The sequence below is a fragment of the Amblyomma americanum genome, chromosome 7 (genome assembly GCF_052857255.1).
Source record: "Amblyomma americanum isolate KBUSLIRL-KWMA chromosome 7, ASM5285725v1, whole genome shotgun sequence".
NCBI lineage: Eukaryota > Metazoa > Arthropoda > Arachnida > Ixodida > Ixodidae > Amblyomma > Amblyomma americanum.
This window is the reverse complement of record NC_135503.1, coordinates 79,419,084-79,438,251: the sequence shown is the minus strand read 5'-3', so window position 1 is coordinate 79,438,251 and position 19,168 is coordinate 79,419,084. Positions and strand designations below refer to the sequence as shown.

The 19,168-nt window shown below is 44.8% G+C and overlaps 1 protein-coding gene across 3 annotated transcripts; it reads right to left on the bottom strand.

Annotated features, from left to right (window-relative positions):
- Positions 1 to 296: 296 nt before the first annotated feature.
- On the bottom strand, positions 297 to 11,996 carry LOC144097270 (uncharacterized). Of its 3 annotated transcripts, XM_077630012.1 has the most exons (5): positions 11,823 to 11,996; positions 11,119 to 11,270; positions 10,991 to 11,058; positions 4,920 to 5,003; positions 297 to 525 (listed from the first exon to the last, which is right to left on the bottom strand). In XM_077630012.1, exons 1-5 carry the CDS (start codon positions 11,946 to 11,948, stop codon positions 395 to 397), a joined length of 561 nt encoding a protein of 186 aa, XP_077486138.1. In that variant the 5' UTR covers positions 11,949 to 11,996; the 3' UTR covers positions 297 to 394. The 3 variants fall into 3 exon arrangements, with proteins under 3 accessions (XP_077486138.1, XP_077486140.1, XP_077486139.1); XM_077630014.1 differs by lacking the exon at positions 4,920 to 5,003; XM_077630013.1 differs by lacking the exons at positions 297 to 525; positions 4,920 to 5,003 and adding an exon at positions 9,511 to 9,723.
- Between the last annotated feature and the right edge of the window lie 7,172 nt (positions 11,997 to 19,168).

Sequence of the window (19,168 nt, the reverse complement as noted above, 5' to 3'; positions counted from 1 at the left end):
AAGAATTCATCAGTGCTACTGTCTAGAATATTTCTGATTGAACATGATTGTTGACATTTCAGCTTGCCCAGATAAGTGCCAAGCGCAAAATTAGAAGTTCCGCCCTGCAATACCGAATACGCGTCGCCAGTTCTCCACACTACATCTCCCTGTGCGCTCACAAAGCCGACTGAATTGTGCGCACAGAAATTTATTTTTTCTTCTGAACTATAGCTGCGTATATGTGTATGCTATGCACTTGAAGAGGAAAGTGAGATTTTTTTTTTTAAAAAAAGCGACACTTAATTCTTCCCCAAGCCACTACAGGAAATCATGAAAGAGTTTATTTTGCCTGAGAATTTACGTTGTCCTGTGCGATTATTTTTTCTTAGTGTTGTTAGGTTTATCAATTGATTCAGACATTTGTTTCCTTGCAGTGGTCGTTGTCGTACAGTGTCACACCTTTTCCGCAGAGTTCGGCATGTTTATCCAGGCATTCCTGTGGGACAGTGTCCTTATATTTTGACAGTACCCACAGCGTGCACTCTGAAGACAGAAAGAGAAAAATCGTTAACTTCACAGGGGCCTCCGGACACTGATAGCGCACTTGCGCCCTTCACACACACACGGAGACATATTTTCAGACTACCGCAACCGCAACCTTATATCCAACTGCAAAATAACAGAGCCTGGTTATACGGAGCGCCGAAGTCTGTATAATGCACAAACGTATAATACGCTGAAGGGCAATGCGAGAGGCCTTTGTAAATACGGGCGCATATCTAGGCCTATCTAGTGCGACCAATGAGAAACGCTTCTGGGGCCATATTTTTTAATCTGCCCATTTTTCTTTGTTCATTTCGAGTCTATTCGGTCTTCTGTCAGTGATCACTCCGATATACCTGCGGATTTCAAGCGCCTGTCGAAAACGACCCAGCCCTTGGGTGGTTGGCGAACGGATTCGACCTCGCCATTGGCTGCATATTGCAGCCAATGCAAGCCAGTAGTCACATCCGGTCGCGTGCTGTTGACAGACCACTGCAATGCACCTCACCATTGGCTGCGGAAATAAGCCAATTGTGCATTTCGCAGCCACAGAGGCTTCAAAGCGGAGGATGTATCGGAGTGACAGATGACAGGACGAAATGGACGCGAAATGCACATTTGAAAACTCACAGCTTATATAAAATGGCTCTTGGAGAAAGGAACACTGCTGGAAAAAGTGAATGGTTCAGTGTCATCGTAATAGCCATCATCACTAAAGCACGCATCCAGTGCAGGACAAAAGCCTCTCCCATTGACCTCCTGTTAAGCAGTTCCTGTGCCCTTTTACCCTTTTATTGGTCCTCTCAGAAAAAATAAAAAAAAACATAAATGAAAGAGAGAGGGAGCCCGGACCAGCAACGCTATACCGGGCTTAAAGCCAATAAAAAAAAGAAAAATTAGCTAAACTTCCTAATGTCATCTGTCCACCTAACACCCTGCCGTTTCCTGCTATGTTCACCTCCCGTCGAATCCACTTCGTTACCGTGAGACAGCATCGATTGTCTTTCGCAGAGAGTACGTTCCCCAAATAAAATATTTTCCACCTACCTCGTGCTCGAGAGTTCGTTTAAGCTTAATATGCATCGGAGAAAAACCATTGCTGATTTTAAGATGCCTCAAAGATGACGGTAGCCATACACAGGTATTGGCCAGGACCTTTAAATGATTAACATGGCCCCGCCGGGAGTGGCTTCTCTGTTTATTAAAGCCTAGCAGCTGTGCTCATGGGCTCAGTTACTGGTCGGCGGCTTGAGAAGCCATTTCCATCAGCCGCTTCTCTTCATCAGAAACCGCCGCTTAAAGGCACCCAGAAAGGGGGTCTTAATAAAGCTGATATATGTCTGTGATGTTAAAAGACGGCGGTTCATAAATATCCCCCAGCAAGAATTATTTCAATGCCTTTCGTGGAAGCTGAGTTATATGCAGACAAAATTTGAACTTCCGCGACTACGCGCCTTTCCCTCTCCTCTTGCACGCCAAAACGGCGGCGCTCCTCCGCCGGCCCCACTCACTGGGCACCTTCCGTACCTCAGCCACCTGCGGCGCGCGCGGAGTGGCCGCAGCCGCGCGTGACGTCTGAAAGAATTTTGCGCTGTCAACCAATGATAATTCCCGGCTGCTGACGTCACGTGCAAGACGTGACGTCGTCTGCCAGGTTATTGTTTGAAAGCCCGGCAGCGCGCGTCACCTCGAGATGAAAAAGTGGAAATTTTTAAAAATGTATTGTAAATTTTCCGCTCGCTTCTGATGTCTGGTATGCGGCATGGACGCTCGGTGGTCTGTGCTCTACATAGTGCAAGCATTTTAAAGCCAAGCTCAGACACCCCTTTCTGTGGCCCTTTAAGTTTCATGCAGGGCAGTGATCTCCTCGTCCCTCGCTGCTGCTTTCAATAGCGCTCGAAAGGAATTCATCTGCCTTCGCCACGAGTTCGGCCCCACTATCTCCATCGTGTGCGCCTACATCAAGCTGACGTTGGCGACATAGGGGAGCAGTTCTGTTATAGCATATCCTTTTGTATTGCACTGCCACGGTGGGTGCGCTACTTCCACCAAGTTGCTTGGAGCTTAGAACTTTAACGTATCGACTATGGCAAAGACGACGATTAAAAGCACGCAGCGCGAGAGGCTGCGGCGACGTCTGCGCGGGACACCACCGAACACGTCTCCCTTGACTGCCAATCATGCGGGCGTTTTCTGGCACGTGTTAGGAAGTTTCTTTTCTATAGCACGTGGGGGTGCAAAACATTCGATCTGATAGGCGCAGATGTTCTGGCAGAGAGCCTCAACTGCGAAACTGCATCCTCGTCCGCAGACTGCGCTCCACCTGGCGAAAGTGGGCATAGGCTTTGGATAATTTAAAAATTTCTAAACGGTCCTGACAGCAGATCGTTTTTGAGAGACCTAGTAATAAGGAAGCACGCTCAACCAACTGCGGTGAATAGATCCACAACACTCTTGCGAACTGATGCCGGACCGCTCCCGCCATTCATTATCCAGGAAACGGCACTGGTTCGCCGTGCATCATTATGCCCGTTTGGTCAATCGTTACGCGGCTGAGCTGATATCTGCAATATGCAATTTGCGCTAATCGGTTCGCGCTGGAGGAATGTACGTATGATAGAGGACGTGTTTCACCCGGCCTGTATCTATAGGCGCAGGCGCTGCGCAGCTTCTTGGAGATATGGAGCTACAATGGCAGCCGGAACTCTCAGCTCAGAACTCAGGACATTGTCTACCCGAGTAGAAACCAGACATGCAGAAGGGAGGCTGCACGCCTTCTTTTAACATTTCTGCAGGGCACTGATCTTTTTTCTAAATAGTGACAGCAGGAAAGGACTACGGCCTACTGTGATTGAATGTATGCGTAGATGGTGTCTTCTGAAGGGACCATGTTATACTGTGAGTAAATGTGTGCATGGATGGTGGCGCTGCAATGGATTCTGTTCTACTGTCACTGAATATGTGCATAGATGGTGACTTCTGGTGGGGACTACGTTCTGCTGTGAGTGAATGTGTGCATAGATGGTGACTGCGGGAGTGGAATATGTACTATTATAAGTGACTGTGCGCATAGCGGAACAAATCTGACAGGTTTTAAGTCATTATTATCATATAAGTGAAGCTACGGTGGAGAAATTGCCAGCAGAATAAGCAACGCTAATCCCACCTGTAGCGTAAGACAACTCAACTGAACTCAACTCAACTCAGCAGGCGATTTCTACACTAGCCATATATTGATTACATATGCAGCACTTCGAAGTATTCAGAGCAATGTGAAGAGAAGCGCCGGAGCCAGACCTTCCAACATGTTTTCAAATTTTCTTCGAATTAGAGTATTAAGGTGACGTAACAGAGTTTGCAGAGCTCTCTCTTCGGAAGCATGATAAAACAGGCCGCTTTCCGAACTAATATTCCTGCCGCTAAGGGTTTGCATGAAGAAAACTTACTTCTGAAATTCGCGTCATGCAAATCCTGCGCAAACTCACTGTCTTAAATGTGCTACCTTTACTTGTAGCCCTGTGCCATTCAGAGACATTCTCGGAGTGCATAGATATTACGGCTAGGCTAATCAGGCTCTGTTGTACAAACACGCCTTTTTACCTTAAGTGTTTCAGAGCACCGACCGTCCAAATGGTTAATTTTCCTCTAAAAACGTCACTTCCAGATAGGGCGACATTGCAATCTCAACGCTCTTCCGTTTCTCTGTACATGCTGATGCCATAAAAAAAAAACCAACATTCTGTATTAGACAAAGGAATGCATAGATGGTGCTTATTCCTAATGCTTGCGATAAGGATGGCATAAATGATCAGTCTGTTGCTGTCGTAAAAAGATCTATCACACTGCCGAACAGCGTTTGTGTACTTGAATTTAAGATAATTTCTGAGTGAACATGCTTTAGCAAGGTAATCTGTGCACTGCTTTTTCCCAAGCACTAGGGTTGGGTTCGTTTATTGGTTCTTGTTCTGATGCATTTTTGTCTCCTCTGTTTGCCGCAGACTGGCCCGTAACGCCCAGGTCTCAAAAGACGCCAACCATCAATCCGCTGAAACTAAAACCGTCATAACTAACTTTGGCTGGTAAAGCAGCTAATCGGTCCTATTTAAACATGCTGACGCTGAATGCCACAAATACTATTAATAATATACTATGTGGTCAAGGTTTAATGGCATTCCGCAACTCCAACTTCCTGAATGTTACCCTGTCTGAGCCAGGGAAGTGGGAAAACACCTCGAAGCAGGTTATTAGGTTTCCCTGACCAAGGTTTGTGGTACAAGAGCCGAACCTCCGATTATTGACATGAATGCAGTCGTGACAAACAATGTGCGGACAAACTTGAACAATCGGCCGTACAGAGATTTCTTTGTGAGTGAATGTAAACAAATAACGCTTACGGTGTCCAAAGTAATGCATTTCCCACACAAGGCATGCCTTGCTGTCGCTGTACAGCACAACACAATAATCAGGATGAGTGATATCTGCAAAGAAACGACAGCAGTTCCTTATCTCCATGTGTGCTAAAATTCGTACAGCATCAGGACAAGCGCTGCAAAGTTTGTTCATATTTAAACGTCTATCGTTCGCTGATCACAAGCAAAAATAAGAAACGTCCATGCGACATTACAGCTAGGTTATTCATGGCTAAAAGTCCTCGACGTTTATGAAATATCCTAGATTTCAGTTTAGAATTCATACTATTCACTTTTTTCTCTGAGAGCTCTCTACAAAATTTTTTTTGCATCAAAATTTTTCGCCACATGAATGATGGTTTTAGTCATTAGAACCTAGCATACGATTTGCTCATGCCTGCAAACTTGTGACAGAACAAATAGCGAAATCCGAACCAACGCCTCGGAAGACTAAAGTCGACACCGTATGTATTCTTTCTCATATGTTTGTGCAATATTTCCAAGCTATGAATTATCACAAACTAACTGAGCACTCTAACGTTTCATTATGAAAACAGTGAAACCTCCATCGCTTTTCATAATGTCTGAGACAGAGTAGAGTTGAGCATCTCCGAAAAACATTGATAAATTTCAAGTAACCACTTGAGGTTTAGCTGAGAGAATCCCTGAGAATCGCTATACTTCAAATATATTTTTTAATTTTCTTTTATGCCTGCATCTCTAGTGGTCTGTTGCTCAGGAACGCTCATAAAGCGGATTGTGCACCGGCACCTAGGCGGTTAAAGTCTCGCAAAACACACGGAAGTAGCGACTACATTTCCAGAAGCAATACCAAGCATTCCTTTCCTGCAGTCAATTTGAAATCGTCAAATTCTGTAAAAAATCTATCGGCATTACCATTTCTATTGGCACACAATAATGACATAATATCAGCCGCTAACTGCGGAAGCTGAAAGGGCTTAAAGCCCAAAGCTTCTCCGACAGGTGATTCGCACGTAAAATATCACGTGTGCATCCACCTTTCACTGCGGGGAACGTGCAGACCCACGCCAGCATGCACTGGCGGACTGCTCGCCCAGTTCCACAGCGTTTCCTCCCACAGATGAGATGGAAAAACCGGCGGGCTACTATCAGTCCCTGCTGCTGCACAAGCGATACGACATTCTCTAACGGCAAAGCGGCGAGTGACTCAATGCAAGGCCAATTTGTGCTGGCATCAAGACGCCGCAATGCGCGCCGTCGAGGTCACAGCAAAGAGGGTGTAGTCGGAAGTTTTTATGGTGCCTGCCGTCAAACCTGAGGCAAGGCGGCTTCAGAGACACGAACAGAGCGTGCAAAGCAGTTCAAAGCGAGGAGGCGCCAGAGGCAAGTGACGGTCGAGAGAGCCACGAAGGCGCTTCACAAGTATTTGTAGGACAATCTGTTCGCTTGTAACTGTTCTTTATGTGATCGTTACAGTTCTGCAACCACTTCGGAGTTGTCTGCTTTTCTCGTCACATCATCATCATCACAGCCTGACTACGCCCACTGCAAGGCAAAGGCATCTACCATGTCTCTCCATTAAACCCTGTGCTTTGCCAGCTGTGTCAACTGTATGCCCGCAAACTTCTTAATCTCATCCGCCCAGCTAACATTCTTCCGCCCCCTGCTGCGCTTGCCTTCTCTTGGAATCCACTTCGTTACCCTTAAGAACCAGCGGCTATGTTGCCTTCGAATTACATGCCATGCACAAGCCCATTTCTTCCTCTTTATTTCGACTAGGGTGTCATAAAACCGCGTTTGTTCCCCTTCCGGTCTCTTACCGTTACACATACCATTTTTCTTTCCATGGCTCGCTGCGTTGTCCTTAACGTAGGCTGAACCCTTTCGTTAGCCTCCACGTTTCTGCCCCGTAGGTGAGTATAGGTAAGATACAGCTGCTGTATACGTTTTTCTCGAGGGATATTGGTAAACTGCTATCTATGATCTGAGAGAACCTGCTATACGCACTCCAGCACATTCTTATTCTTCTAGTTATTTCCCTCTCATGATCCAGATCAGCTGTGCCTGCCTGGTCTAAGTAGGCTCATTCCTTTACCACTTCGAGCACGTCGCTGCCAATTGTGGTCTTATGACTCCATCACAACCCCTCCCCATCATTGCAGGTGGCCGTTTTATTAACGACTAGTTGCGAGAGTATGCTCTGGAAGAGAAACCTGGGCTTCACAAGACCCACCCATGGCTGAGTTTTAAACAGCCGCCTGCCGAGGTAGCTGCGCATCGCTTCCCCAATTCCACATGTGTCGGAATTTACCCGTTAACGCTATCACATTATACCTTTAAGACAGAGCTTAAGTATCCTCTCCATTTTATCGCATTGGCATTATCCTCATCGTCAGCCTAACTACGCCCACTCCACTCCAAACGCCTCTTCCATATTTCTTCATTTAACCCGGTCCTATGCCAGCTTCGGCCCTCTTTTCCCCGGAAACTACTTAATCTTATCCAACCACCTAGGTTTCTGCCACCCCTTGCTACTCTTGCGTTCTCCTCGAATCCAATCTGTTTCCCTTAACCGCCATCTGTTGTATTTCCTTCCAACTGCATGCCCTACCCGTGCCCATTTATTCTTCTTCAATCCGACTAGGATGTCAATAACTCGCATTTCTTCCCTGACCGACCCTTCTCTCTTCCTCTCTTAACATTACACTTATTATTTCCTTTCTATAGCTCGCTACGTTGTCCACTGTTCAAGCAGAACCCTTTTCTTTATCCTCGATGTTATATATTTTTGTTTTGAGGGATGCTGGTAAACTGCCAGTATTCGATGTGAGAGCACCTGCTAAATGTGCTTTACTCCGTTCTTAATCTCTAGTTATTTCAATTTCATGATCCGGATAGGCTCTCACTACCTGCCTTAACTCAATATATTTTTTTATCACTTCCAGCGCCTGGCTACCTATCGTAAATTGCTATTCCCGTCCGAAGCTGTTGAACATTACTTCGGTTTTCTGCAAATTAATTTTTAGACTCGCTGTTCTGCTTTGCCTGTTCAAGTTATGATAATGCTTTGAAATTTATCATGAATAGCAGATTACTAAGGCTTTCACTATTAAGCCTAATCCGCAACTGTTCCTAGTCCAAGTCTCTCAATACCTCTTGTAAACACGCGGTTCCTAGCATTGATTTTATTGATATGTTTTTTGGAGGACCATGGTGGCTGTACAGTCACTACAGACAATTTCCGGTATTTTTAAATCTAGATCTTCAACACCCATATTTTGAAATTCCAGCATTACTGCCCAGGTTTTCACTGAGTCAATTGCTTCCTCGTAATCTACGAAGGCTACAAATAGGGGATGGGTACATTCTGTGCATTTCTTTATCACCTCATTGATAGAGTATGTTATATAGTCGAGTAGCCGTTACGAAAGCCTGCGTGGTTATTTGCTTTACTGAAGTCTAAGATTAATTGTCCTGATTCGATAAGTGATTATATGTGCATGCACCTATTTTGTCAATGAACAATAATATTTAATCAATCAATTAATCAATCGATTGATTGGTTGATTGATTGATTGATTTGGTTGTGTTAGTAGATACCTTATAGGCAGTGGAGAGTAAACAAATTGGTCTGTAAATTTTCAAGTCCTGGAGGTTATTTTTGTTAAAAATTATGACGATGCTGGAGTGCTAATAGTAGTGACCTCAAGCACTGGCGTATCGGCACGTAAATCATCTTGAGAAGGAAGCGCGAATCGGGACGGTGACACAAGAAAGCCTACGGCACAAGTCGCTCTGTGGTCGTCCTAGTTCACGCTTCCTTGTAAAGTTAATTGATGCAGAAATTTTTCTATTCGCCATCTCGCTCCGCACAGAAACTAAAGTGCGTTTTTCAATGTGCGAACTTTATTGGTTAGAAGCAGGTTTAAGGCATTTCACTTCTTATCGCTAAATGTTTGTACCCGTCCTTGACCTCGTATGCCAGCGCTCGTGCAATGTTAAAAAAGCCGTGGCCGCCTATTTTCGAGAAAACCCTGTTTATTGGATTTTTCCCACACGCAAAACTATAAATTCACGAAATTTTTGTTCATTGAATGGCGTGCATATTTTTAAAATTACCTTTTTCGTTAATTTCGAATACAGCTGGCTGGTCTAGCAACTTTTGCTCACTGATGTCAAAGGAGTATTTTTAGGCCATTTTAGTGCCCTAACAAGTTCACCAATCACTGGTAAACGAGCAACAACTGCTACGGCAATCGCCTACAAAAAAGACAGCAGACTTATCATTTAACTTCGTGCAATGTGCAAAAGCTCCAAAGTGTTTGCGGGGTTTGTGTGGGGTCCCTCTTGGGAGCAAACAAGTCGAACTAACTCCTTCTACGGGCCCGTAATGTATCTCTTGGCTTATGCCGTTTGTTTGTCACACAGTTAGTCAACCGTTTTATTTCATTTAGAAAATTTTGCCTTAATTACTCATTGCATGACACTGTATTCAAGGAGCTATTCGTAGATATATGAAGAAGGTTTTTCTGTCCTGTCATTTTCTGCACAGTTGAGTTTCTTGTGATTACCTTAGTAGAGTGACCTGAAAAATTTATGCCAAAGATCTTTGTGAGTCAATCTTGCCTCCACCATAGTGCAGAACCACACACGGTGCAGGTCCAGGGCAATATGTTGCAAAAAGTATTAAGAAAATGATTTCCCCTACAGCAGAATCCTTTTGTGTTCTCTACACGGCGCCACTTTTCACATAGAAGCGTGGCAGCAGGAGAAGAGATTGCTGTTGCCCTTTTGAGTTCACTGCCATCTGTGTGGAAAGGATGTAGCGAATGAGTATATTTTCTTCGAATCCTTGGTGGTGCTTTTTTTTCTGTGATGTCCTCCTACGGACTCTTAAGAAGGATTTAGGACTGCACGGAGGATACGCTTCCAGCAGATCTAGTCACATCTCCCACGCTTGAAAAATGGGAAGCTGCTCTCGCTATAGGCCGGACCAGGAAGTTCTGTCCCGGGCCACGGCAACAGCGCAAGAGGTCGCCGCCAGAATTAAACTGCCGGCCACCTGGAGCGGCCAAAGCAACCAAATAAGATCACCATCTTCTTCCTGGCAATAAAGTGTCTCTCTCTCTTTCTCTCTCGCTTGACTCTCGCGGCATTAGACATTTCCCGATTGAAAACAATGATGGTCTGCTTTACAATTGGTCTGGATGGTCTGCTTTACATTTGTAGAGGGTATGGAGCAGCAGAATCGCGGTGTATTACACATATCTCGACGCACGGGGAGTTAAAGAGCATTTTTAAAAAGTAATCGCGAGGTGTATTGAAAAAAACCTTTTTGATCCGGCAACTTCCAGGCTCTAGTCGATTGTAACCTTAAAGACTATTGGCTAAATTTAGCCTTTCTTCGCCAGGTGCAGGCCGGCTGGCGGTCCTTATGTAAATATTGCATGATTTATTGAATAGGTGGATAAAACAGCGCTACGGAAGACGAGACAAGAAAGGGACAAGCACCAGCGCTACTTAAACGCATGATTTTGTCTGCAATGAACAAAAATGTAGCCATATGGCGGTGTCCTAACGCAGCAGCCAGCGAAGCTGATCTGTTCTCACCGTCGCTGATTGGAATCCCGCTCACTGTGTTCCTGCTTTCTTTTATTTCAAAACCCAACTGAATGTGACAGTCCACGCCTCCCTTTGGGCCAACCACCTCCTTACACTGTCACATTGTAGAGAAGAGTAATAGCTGTTAAGGCAACGCTTTTTTATTAATATTTTAACAGAGACTAGGAAAAGGAAAAGCGCTCTAAAGAACGTTTACAATGTGAATGCTGCGAGTGTTTTATAAACTATGTGTTGTTTTTTTATCTCTTACTTAATACTTGCGGGTAATGAGCTGGTTGGAGTAAACACTTTCAGAACCAGCCCTACGGTTCTGTGCATTTCATTACGGGTTTCTTCCTCCACCACATTCAGGCAGCAACACGTCGGAATAGGTTCTTTGTATTCAACTCGTCCGCAGCACACTTGCGCCCTCAATTACTGAATAACGAAGAAAAGGATGCGTTCCACCTTACCTGAGTTTACTATCCCGGTCAATATGTTAGGGATGGTGTCTGAACTCCAGTGCACCACGGGGTGTTTCCTGCATGAAAAAAGGGAGTCAAAAAAGAACTATCGCCTGGTCTATGGTGATAAAACTTACACTTTTTCGACTCCGACGATATTCAGCGACCATCGGTATGTGGCTGATGAATGATTCGCATCCAAATCAATGCGCGTCGCCGTAAGGCACTTGAACTTGGGATCACGGTTGACATCCCGCACAGCTACAGCATCCTTAAACAGAGCGAACAACTGCGAAGCCCCGAAAATTCCATAACGAGTCATGATACGCAAAACTCAAGGACCCGCGCTGCAATACTGAAAATGTTTTGCTAAGCGCAACACAAAGATGAATGCCTCAGCCAATAAACCACCTTAACTCCAGTGCGTATAACGTGACAGTAATTTCCAATTAATTAACCCTGCAATGTATGCTTTCAAAAGAAAGATTTAGAAAATTTTATAGGAACAAAATCTCATGCTTGCAGCGAACTCATCTTCATGAAGGTATTTTTTAGCAACAACCAAATACTTTGAAATGCATTTCATATAATTATTTTTTTAATCTGTGCGCAGAACATTTAAATTTCATGCTCCTCGGCTGAGATTCTGAGAGGGGGCCTAACTGTATGTTTCTACCTGGGGACAAAACGTTTGCGTGGAGATAGTGGAAGGCACAAGACCTATCAGTTACGCAGCAAATCTCCGGTTTTTGCGCCAACTTTTTTACAAGCACTATATCGATTTTTTTAGAACATTCGTGCGAATTAATGAAAACAATTATGAAACCAAACCTTCGCTTACATTAGGGCCGACCGATCGCGCAGACTCCGGCTGGTTATATCTTCGGGAGCCCAATTCCAGGTTAGCAGCAATGCACAGCTGCAATACACCCAGTGCTAGGAGAGGAAGTCCATGGAAAGAAAGCATTTTCGCCACTCTTCGAAAATGACCCTCAATTTGAACGTAAGTTATTTAGCCTGGTCTCCACTTGTACGTTACTTGAGGATGCCCAGTAGGTAGATTCCGGCTAACGAAAGATCATTTGCGAAATGTTCACCTTTCGGTGCCGCTCCCTGAACACGCACACTACTGATACAGCATATATGTATAGCAGTGCTTGTAGATTACTGCGTAGAATTTCTACTGCGTTGCCCTGCTTTTTTATTTCACATTACTGTTACCCTCATTTATTATTGTCGGCATATCAATGGCTCCAGCTCATACTTGACATGCTGATGTATATCCAACCTCGTCTCAAAAAGTCTCCTACAGAGAGATCAAAGCGGAGAAACAGCTGTCTGACCACTGCTATTATGTTCAAAGCGAGGTCAGCTATTTCTCTGGATGATGAAATAAATTACTCTGCGCTCAGAAAGTATTTATATCAAAGTTTAGCAGGTACGCAGACCGATTTACCTCGTTCCAGTCAGGGTTAAAAATTGCTTTTGCACTTAAATCTGAGAGGCATATAAAATTCGTGGACGTGCTTTAATGTACATCATGTTTTTTGTACAGAAGATTGAATTTAGGTGTTACGGCCAATTTCTTAGCGGTCTTTGATTATTCAGTCTGAAGGATTGAACGAACTTCGCGCGCCACCAGTTCTCGAAACTATCGCTTTCCAATATTTTCTTGAAATATTATCAAAACGGAGTTCGCCTATCTCGACGGATCTTTTATGCAAGATAATTATTCCTCCTGTCTCCGTATCCGTTTTATTTTCTGAAAAGACTTTAACAACGATACCATATTAGAGGCGCATACTCAGTCATAAAACGCGTGAATAGTGTTTACGGCTAAGTCGTCGTTGACTATTATGGTCCTATAGAAAATGTGAAAACTCCTCTATTTGTGAAAAAGCCAGTGTATGTCCACTCTTTCCGACTGCCAAAATTAAAACGCTAGCGAAAATTCTCAGACATTTTCTTTTTGCAATGTACAGCATTATAAACGTAAAAGCATTACTAGGCATGTCGGCAGCTGACATGTCCGAAAAATTAGACGCAAAATATGGAAGAATAATGTGTCGCACGTTATGACGTCATCAGCTAGACTATAGTAGTCATGATGAAATGTGTATGACAATTGTTATATAAATAGATTTTCACATCACTGTCATGGTCATGTGTCATTGAGTCATGAGAAGAATTGTAAAAATGTGGTCATCCCCGGAATCATGATCAGAAGTTATGGACACAAAATGAATAACAAAAAGTGCTGACTCATGGGTCACAAAATGAGTCACAAAAGATGGCGAGTCATAATAGGTCACACAGTGGGTCTCAAAAAAGTTTAAGGAGGGGTTGAGGTGTCCACCGATTATGTCGACGTCTGAGAGCTGGCTAGTGCGCCTTAAAACGCATGCCTTCGCATTCCTCCACATAAGCAGACTTAAGTGCCCTCCGAGTTTTTGGGTTTTAAAGTGTTTTTTTCTTTGTCTCAGATATGAATTTGAGCTCTAGGGATTTCTATTTTTCCCCGCTCTTATACGTCGTACGCCATTCCGGACTGACACATACATCTGCAACTTATATTTCAGGCGTGCCTACTCGTTAACAGTTAGCTCAGAAATTCTGCTTTTTTTGGGCGCTCGTGACAGACATCATGAGGACGTTGACATTTTTTTCCCATCAACTCGGAGCGGCAGCGATGTCAACCTAACCACGTGCTTCAGATAGGAATTGTTTACGTCTACCTCTACGGCGATCTGTTCATAGACAACGGATCAGACTAGAGCTTTTCCAGCGCTTTGCGCTGTTCAGACTGTACGCTCATCTGAGCGCAATTTGTTGAGCTACACTTATGCTTAAAAGTCCCTTAAGTTTGTTCCGCCATTCCACCATTCATTTTAATCTACTTTTGTCTCTTTTCAGTGCATTCCTTCTTGATAGAAGACAAGATATATGTTTTATTTCGCAGTGGAAAAGCATTTACTTAGTGCCCTGGCGAAAACGATTTCTTGCAGCCGTGGTTTTTTGTGCAGAACTAATCACATTTCTTTGTCCCGATAACACATTCTATTTCAGAGCAGAAAATTCATGCTGACTTCTGGACCCCGTCGTGAACCCTGATCTGAAGCTCTGGCTTCCACCCGGCCTACCACGTAGTGAAGCAACTTTGCTCTGTCGCCTGTGGCTTGGTGTAGCTTTCACCAAGCACTACTCATTTGCAATCGGTATGAATAATAGCCCGGCATGTACCGCTTGCGGATGCGACGATACTAAAGCGCACATTTTTTTGTGAATTCTCTGCAGACATTGCTGAAAAGCAGTCTCCCTGCCATGCACCGGAGTGGCTAGAGCCACGCCCACTCACGAAAATAAAGGTTCTCGGCCACTGGCCGCGGCGATCGTCGGCGGTGAAGGCCACCAAGGCTCTGCTCCGCTTCTTGAGAACTTCTGTCCTGCACGATTGGCTGTGACTTTACCGAACGCTTGCTGACTTTGCATGCTGAATTCATTGTCCTGCTACTGCTTTTTCCCTTTCATCTTTATATCCCCTCATCCTTTTCCCCCAGTGCAGGGCAGCAAACCGGTTTATACTTTCGGTTAACCACCCTGTGTTGCCTTACTCTCCTCCGTCTCCTCCTTGGTACGTCAATTTGGTGCTCAGGACTGCGACATTTGCACCTTCAGCACCTGTACAGAAGAACATAATCTCTGTGAATATTGTGCATTTGAAGGAGCGAATTTCCTTGCTGTAATCACCGGAATGGCGCAATTGTGAGCGGCTTAAGGAGAAATTAAAGCCTCGATAAACATTAATGACAACGCAATAGAATAATCTTCTGGAAATGCACATTCTATACCATGGGCATGAGGCAGTCCTGATTAACTTCATTTACTCGTAGCTTTTGTCATTCCTTAAAAGCCTTGCCGGATGCTGACACCTACAGGCGTATCGGATAGCAACAGCGATGGCTATATCTGCTACAAGCTGTAGTCTTCAGAGGCATTTGCACAGTGAAGTCGGTCAATAGTGAAGCCTCATGTCTGGCGTAATCTAGAAGGCTACATAACTCGCTCAATTCAGTACTAATTAATAACAAGCGTCTCATCATAATCAACAGATTAAACAAGTTGACCCATTTGGAAGCTCGGTTTTCCTCCTTTGGAACTCCACTACACGAGTGTTGCGTCTGGGATGTAACTCAACTGAATTTAAAAATTTTAGGGAATACTACTTGGTTCGCCTCGAAATTACCAAACCTTAAACAGTGCAGTCCAACGTTGACATCAAGATGGCTTCTATTGCAGTTTGAAAACTGGTACGCATCTGCCACATATACAAAAAGTTTTAAGTGAAAATGTGCGACGGAAGATGTTTTTTGGTGAGACAGCTCAGCAGAAGCAGTCAAGGAAAACACCAACACTGGCGAGGCTGCGGGAAGAGGAGGGCTGGAGTAGTATGCCAACTGGTATGGATGCGAGGAGAGTTCGATCTTCCAGGAGGAGCTTATAACCTCCTCCTTACTTTCGCTGGTCTGCAGCATATGCAGCGTCCTCAAAATTCAAAATTTACGCTGCCAGCAGCAGTGGACCGAATGACTTAAAGTTTGTTACTTTTTGTGGTTCAAAAGACGAATGTTCTACTTGATATTCTAACAACTAATGAAAAAGCACTAAATTTCAAAAACTGAACATTCCTAGGAATATCCCGTTGTTTTACCGGAAATGCTATGGTTTAATCACTGTGTATAGGCGTGGTGAAGAAAATGTTTACCATTTGTCTGACATGCTGCGTCAGCTTGCATGGATAGCATGTTTACTGTTTAGTATTTGTTGTCATCTGGCCGAACAAAAGCATGAGAACCATAAATTAGCTAATATGGACTTTATTTCCGCAAAAAACTAAGTGTACACATAAGTGCACGCTAGGAGTACAGGGTTCCTTTCTGTGTAACTGGTCACACCTATTTCACGGTTCATTTTCAGTACTGAATGGCAGAATTCAATGGCCGTCTACCTCTTCCGGAATTCCTACATGATTTGACCCACACTTTTTGTCTCTTTATAATAACTAGGTTGCGCTGCTCACAAAGGTCAGAAACTTGTAACTTCTCGTCACGATCTGTGCACCCATCCAGAGCCTCGGTGCGGCCATTTATTTTCCCCAATTCAATAATATCGGCACCGTCTCCAAACTGCTTTTTACTGTCATTGAGACAATTCTTTCGAATGTTCGTGCCTGAATTTGCGCCCTGTCTTTAGATAAAGTATCCTTATCCATGTCAATTTACCGGGAATTTTTCTAGGTACCCAGGTATGTTCTTCGAAAGCTGATTTCATTCATTTCGATTTTGTTCTTTGAAGCATCTGCATACCTACCGCACTATTCTTCTTCTACTACTATTGTTCTACTTGTACTTCTGTTGTTGTTCCGAGACATGGCTTCCCAGACATAGCCATCAATAAACGGTGAATCTTCTAGATCCCTTAAATGTGCCTTGCACAGAGCGCACACGCCTATTTCACTGTCCTTTACTGCTTTTCTATTTCTAACCATTTCGCGCTCTTTCTACCCGCTTGCAAATTTATGTGACTTATCCTGGCGGCAAATTCCTTTCTAATTAATTCTTCCTGAATCTCCTAATGTCCATTTCTGTGCTCAGCCTTAATTACTTGCGCTTTCTGCTTCGCTTCCATCTGCACCTACGCCCGGAGCCCCGCTGCACGCGCTAAAAAAGCTACTGCACGGCCCGCCAGACGCCAGCTTATCTCTGCTCCCACCCTTCCGCGAAAATGGATGCCATCTTGTCCAAATCCCCTGCCCTCTACCTGCTCCGCGCACTTCCCTGTTAGTTTCTGTCACTTCGAAGTCTTTATTCAAGCTTCTGCTCCTTACCTCCTGATTATCAATCACCACGTCCTTGTCAGTCTCTACTTTCCGCCCCAGCACCTCCGGTACAGCGCACACCACCATCTGCACACTTTTTGCTATTGCTCTTATATCGTCAGCTCCCCGAGCTAATATTTCCATCACTTTTGCGCCGTCAGCTTTCCAGGCCGAGCACCTGCGGTACTGCGCGCACCACCATCTGCACATGCTGTGCTATTGCTCTTATGTCGTCAGCTCCCTGAGCTAATATTTCCACCACTTTTGCGCCGTCACCATCGAGGACATCATTCGGTCTCTAAGCTACCATTATCAGGTTACGCCCTGCCTCATAATCCAACAGCTTGGTTTTCATCTCTTAGTACCGCGTTCATTGCCCTCCCTAGGAAAGTACTGACTGATACTCGCCTATCTCTGTTTAACCGCTTCATTACAGCTCCTGCCCACCTCATGTTTGAATAACCAGTGATAAACACCTGGGTATCCTCTCCGTCCTTTTTAACTTCATGTTTCTGCTTCCTGTTATCACTGATGCACATTTGTTCTGCCCCCCCCCCCCCCCCCCCCCCCGGTTGGCTGTCACATTGACCTCCTTTCTGGGATTCACCTTGTTCCCTTCCTCTCCATCGCCTCCAGACTTCGTAGCTCCTACCTGTGAATAGCTGTCTCTGTCCAAACCATCTTGACCTCCTCTCTGTTCGCTTTAAACAGAAAGATTCTCATCAAAACACGCGTACACTATGCACTGCAAACTCGTTCGCCGATTGCACGCTGGCCCCTCTCAACGTGGAACACTGCGTTGAGACTCTGACTCGAATGTGGTGCACACAAACCTACCTTACTGCATCCGGAATTTTCAACGCTCTGTTGGGCTCAGTAGTGAGAGAGATTCACCTTACCTCAAGTAACACTCTTGCTTGGGCTTGTTGGTTCGTGAGTGTAGATGTAATGAAAACGGCGCGACGAACGAAGACAAACGTAGAACGCACAGGACAGGACCAACGCCACTCGGGCTTGAGTATCTTGTATATGCGCCTGACGTATTACAATCACCCCATGATCAAGTCTATTATCAGCGCTGCCCACCGCATCTCCAGCGGCCCGAACCATCAGAAGGCCGTTTACCCTCCCCCTGCGTTGACAAGTGCTCATCTGTCATCATTTATTGTGTCCCCACTGTGAAGGACTGGAATCACTTGGCCAATGCCGCCGTACTTCATTCCGACCCATCATCATTCAAATCATCCGTTGAATCAACCATGAGCGTTGAACTCCACTCCTTAATGTAATATCTCTTTAATGGGCCCTTTGAGGTTGTAATAAATGCATAAATACGCGCCTGGCATGTCCTGAAGATGGCTGCAATACGCCTGTGAAGAAAGCTGATGCCATCGTAAGTATAGACTATATTCGGCATCTTGGAGCCATCTTCAGGACACGCCAGGCGCGTATGAAAGATACTCAAGTCCCAGTGGCGCTGGCCCTGTCGTGTATGCTCTACGTTTGTCCTCGATCATCGCGCTGCTTTCATGACACCTTACCTCTTCTCCATCTTCTGCAGCGCTTTCTGCCCCCATGAGACCACGGATGACCTGTAGTGTATACTCCGTACGGTAATTTCCGAACTATTTGGTAATTAACAAGGCTCTAACATTGGATACAACGATAATATCATCGTCCTCACGCACGTGGGTGCCCTGACAATCACTCACGTAAGAAAACTTCCGCTAAAGGTACTGCAACAGCATATAGACATGAGCGATAGCATCTATCGATTTTGTTAAGAAAAAAAGGAAAAAAAGACGAATCCACAGCAGAGTAGCCAAAACGTTCACTAAAAATGTATAGGCATATACCTCTAGCGACGAATTCTGTAGAATGTCATATTGTGTCCTATATTTCCGCTGCCGTAGTAGCAGATGCATAAACTTAAGGAGACTTTTATTGCAACTCCACGTGGTGCGACTGACTTCAGCTTGGGAGCTTTAAGTCAGACACCACGTTTGGTGATTCGCGTTACTTTTAAATTCGAGCCGAAACAGGAAAGAGGCAGCGCCATATTCTTTCTAAGAAATCTGTCGTGATCCGCATGGAGCGTAAAATCCACTAAACGGCGCACCTTAAGTGGCCGGCGGTGTTCTGGGTGGCTCTGAGACCTGTCACAGCACCGTGTCCTGTAACGTGCAACGTTCATGTCCAAATCATCTTGGGGTGCACGTAGCCAAACGAAGCCATTGACGTGGTATTGCATAGGAAACAGCGGTAGTTGCACACTCTCTCCACGCCACTCATAACTTCGCTCAAAACTGCGG

Excerpts from the sequence above, each read along its gene's own strand:
- LOC144097270 (XM_077630012.1), bottom strand. The coding sequence starts at position 11,948 with ATGCTTTCTTTCCATGGACTTCCTCTCCTAGCACTGGGTGTATTGCAG. Across the intron at positions 11,271-11,822 it reads CGCGATCGGTCGGCCCTAAT|TTGTTCGCTCTGTTTAAGGA; the intron begins GTAAGCGAAGGT and ends GGGGCTTCGCAG. Across the intron at positions 5,004-10,990 it reads GACCGGGATAGTAAACTCAG|ATATCACTCATCCTGATTAT; the intron begins GTAAGGTGGAAC and ends GTTTCTTTGCAG.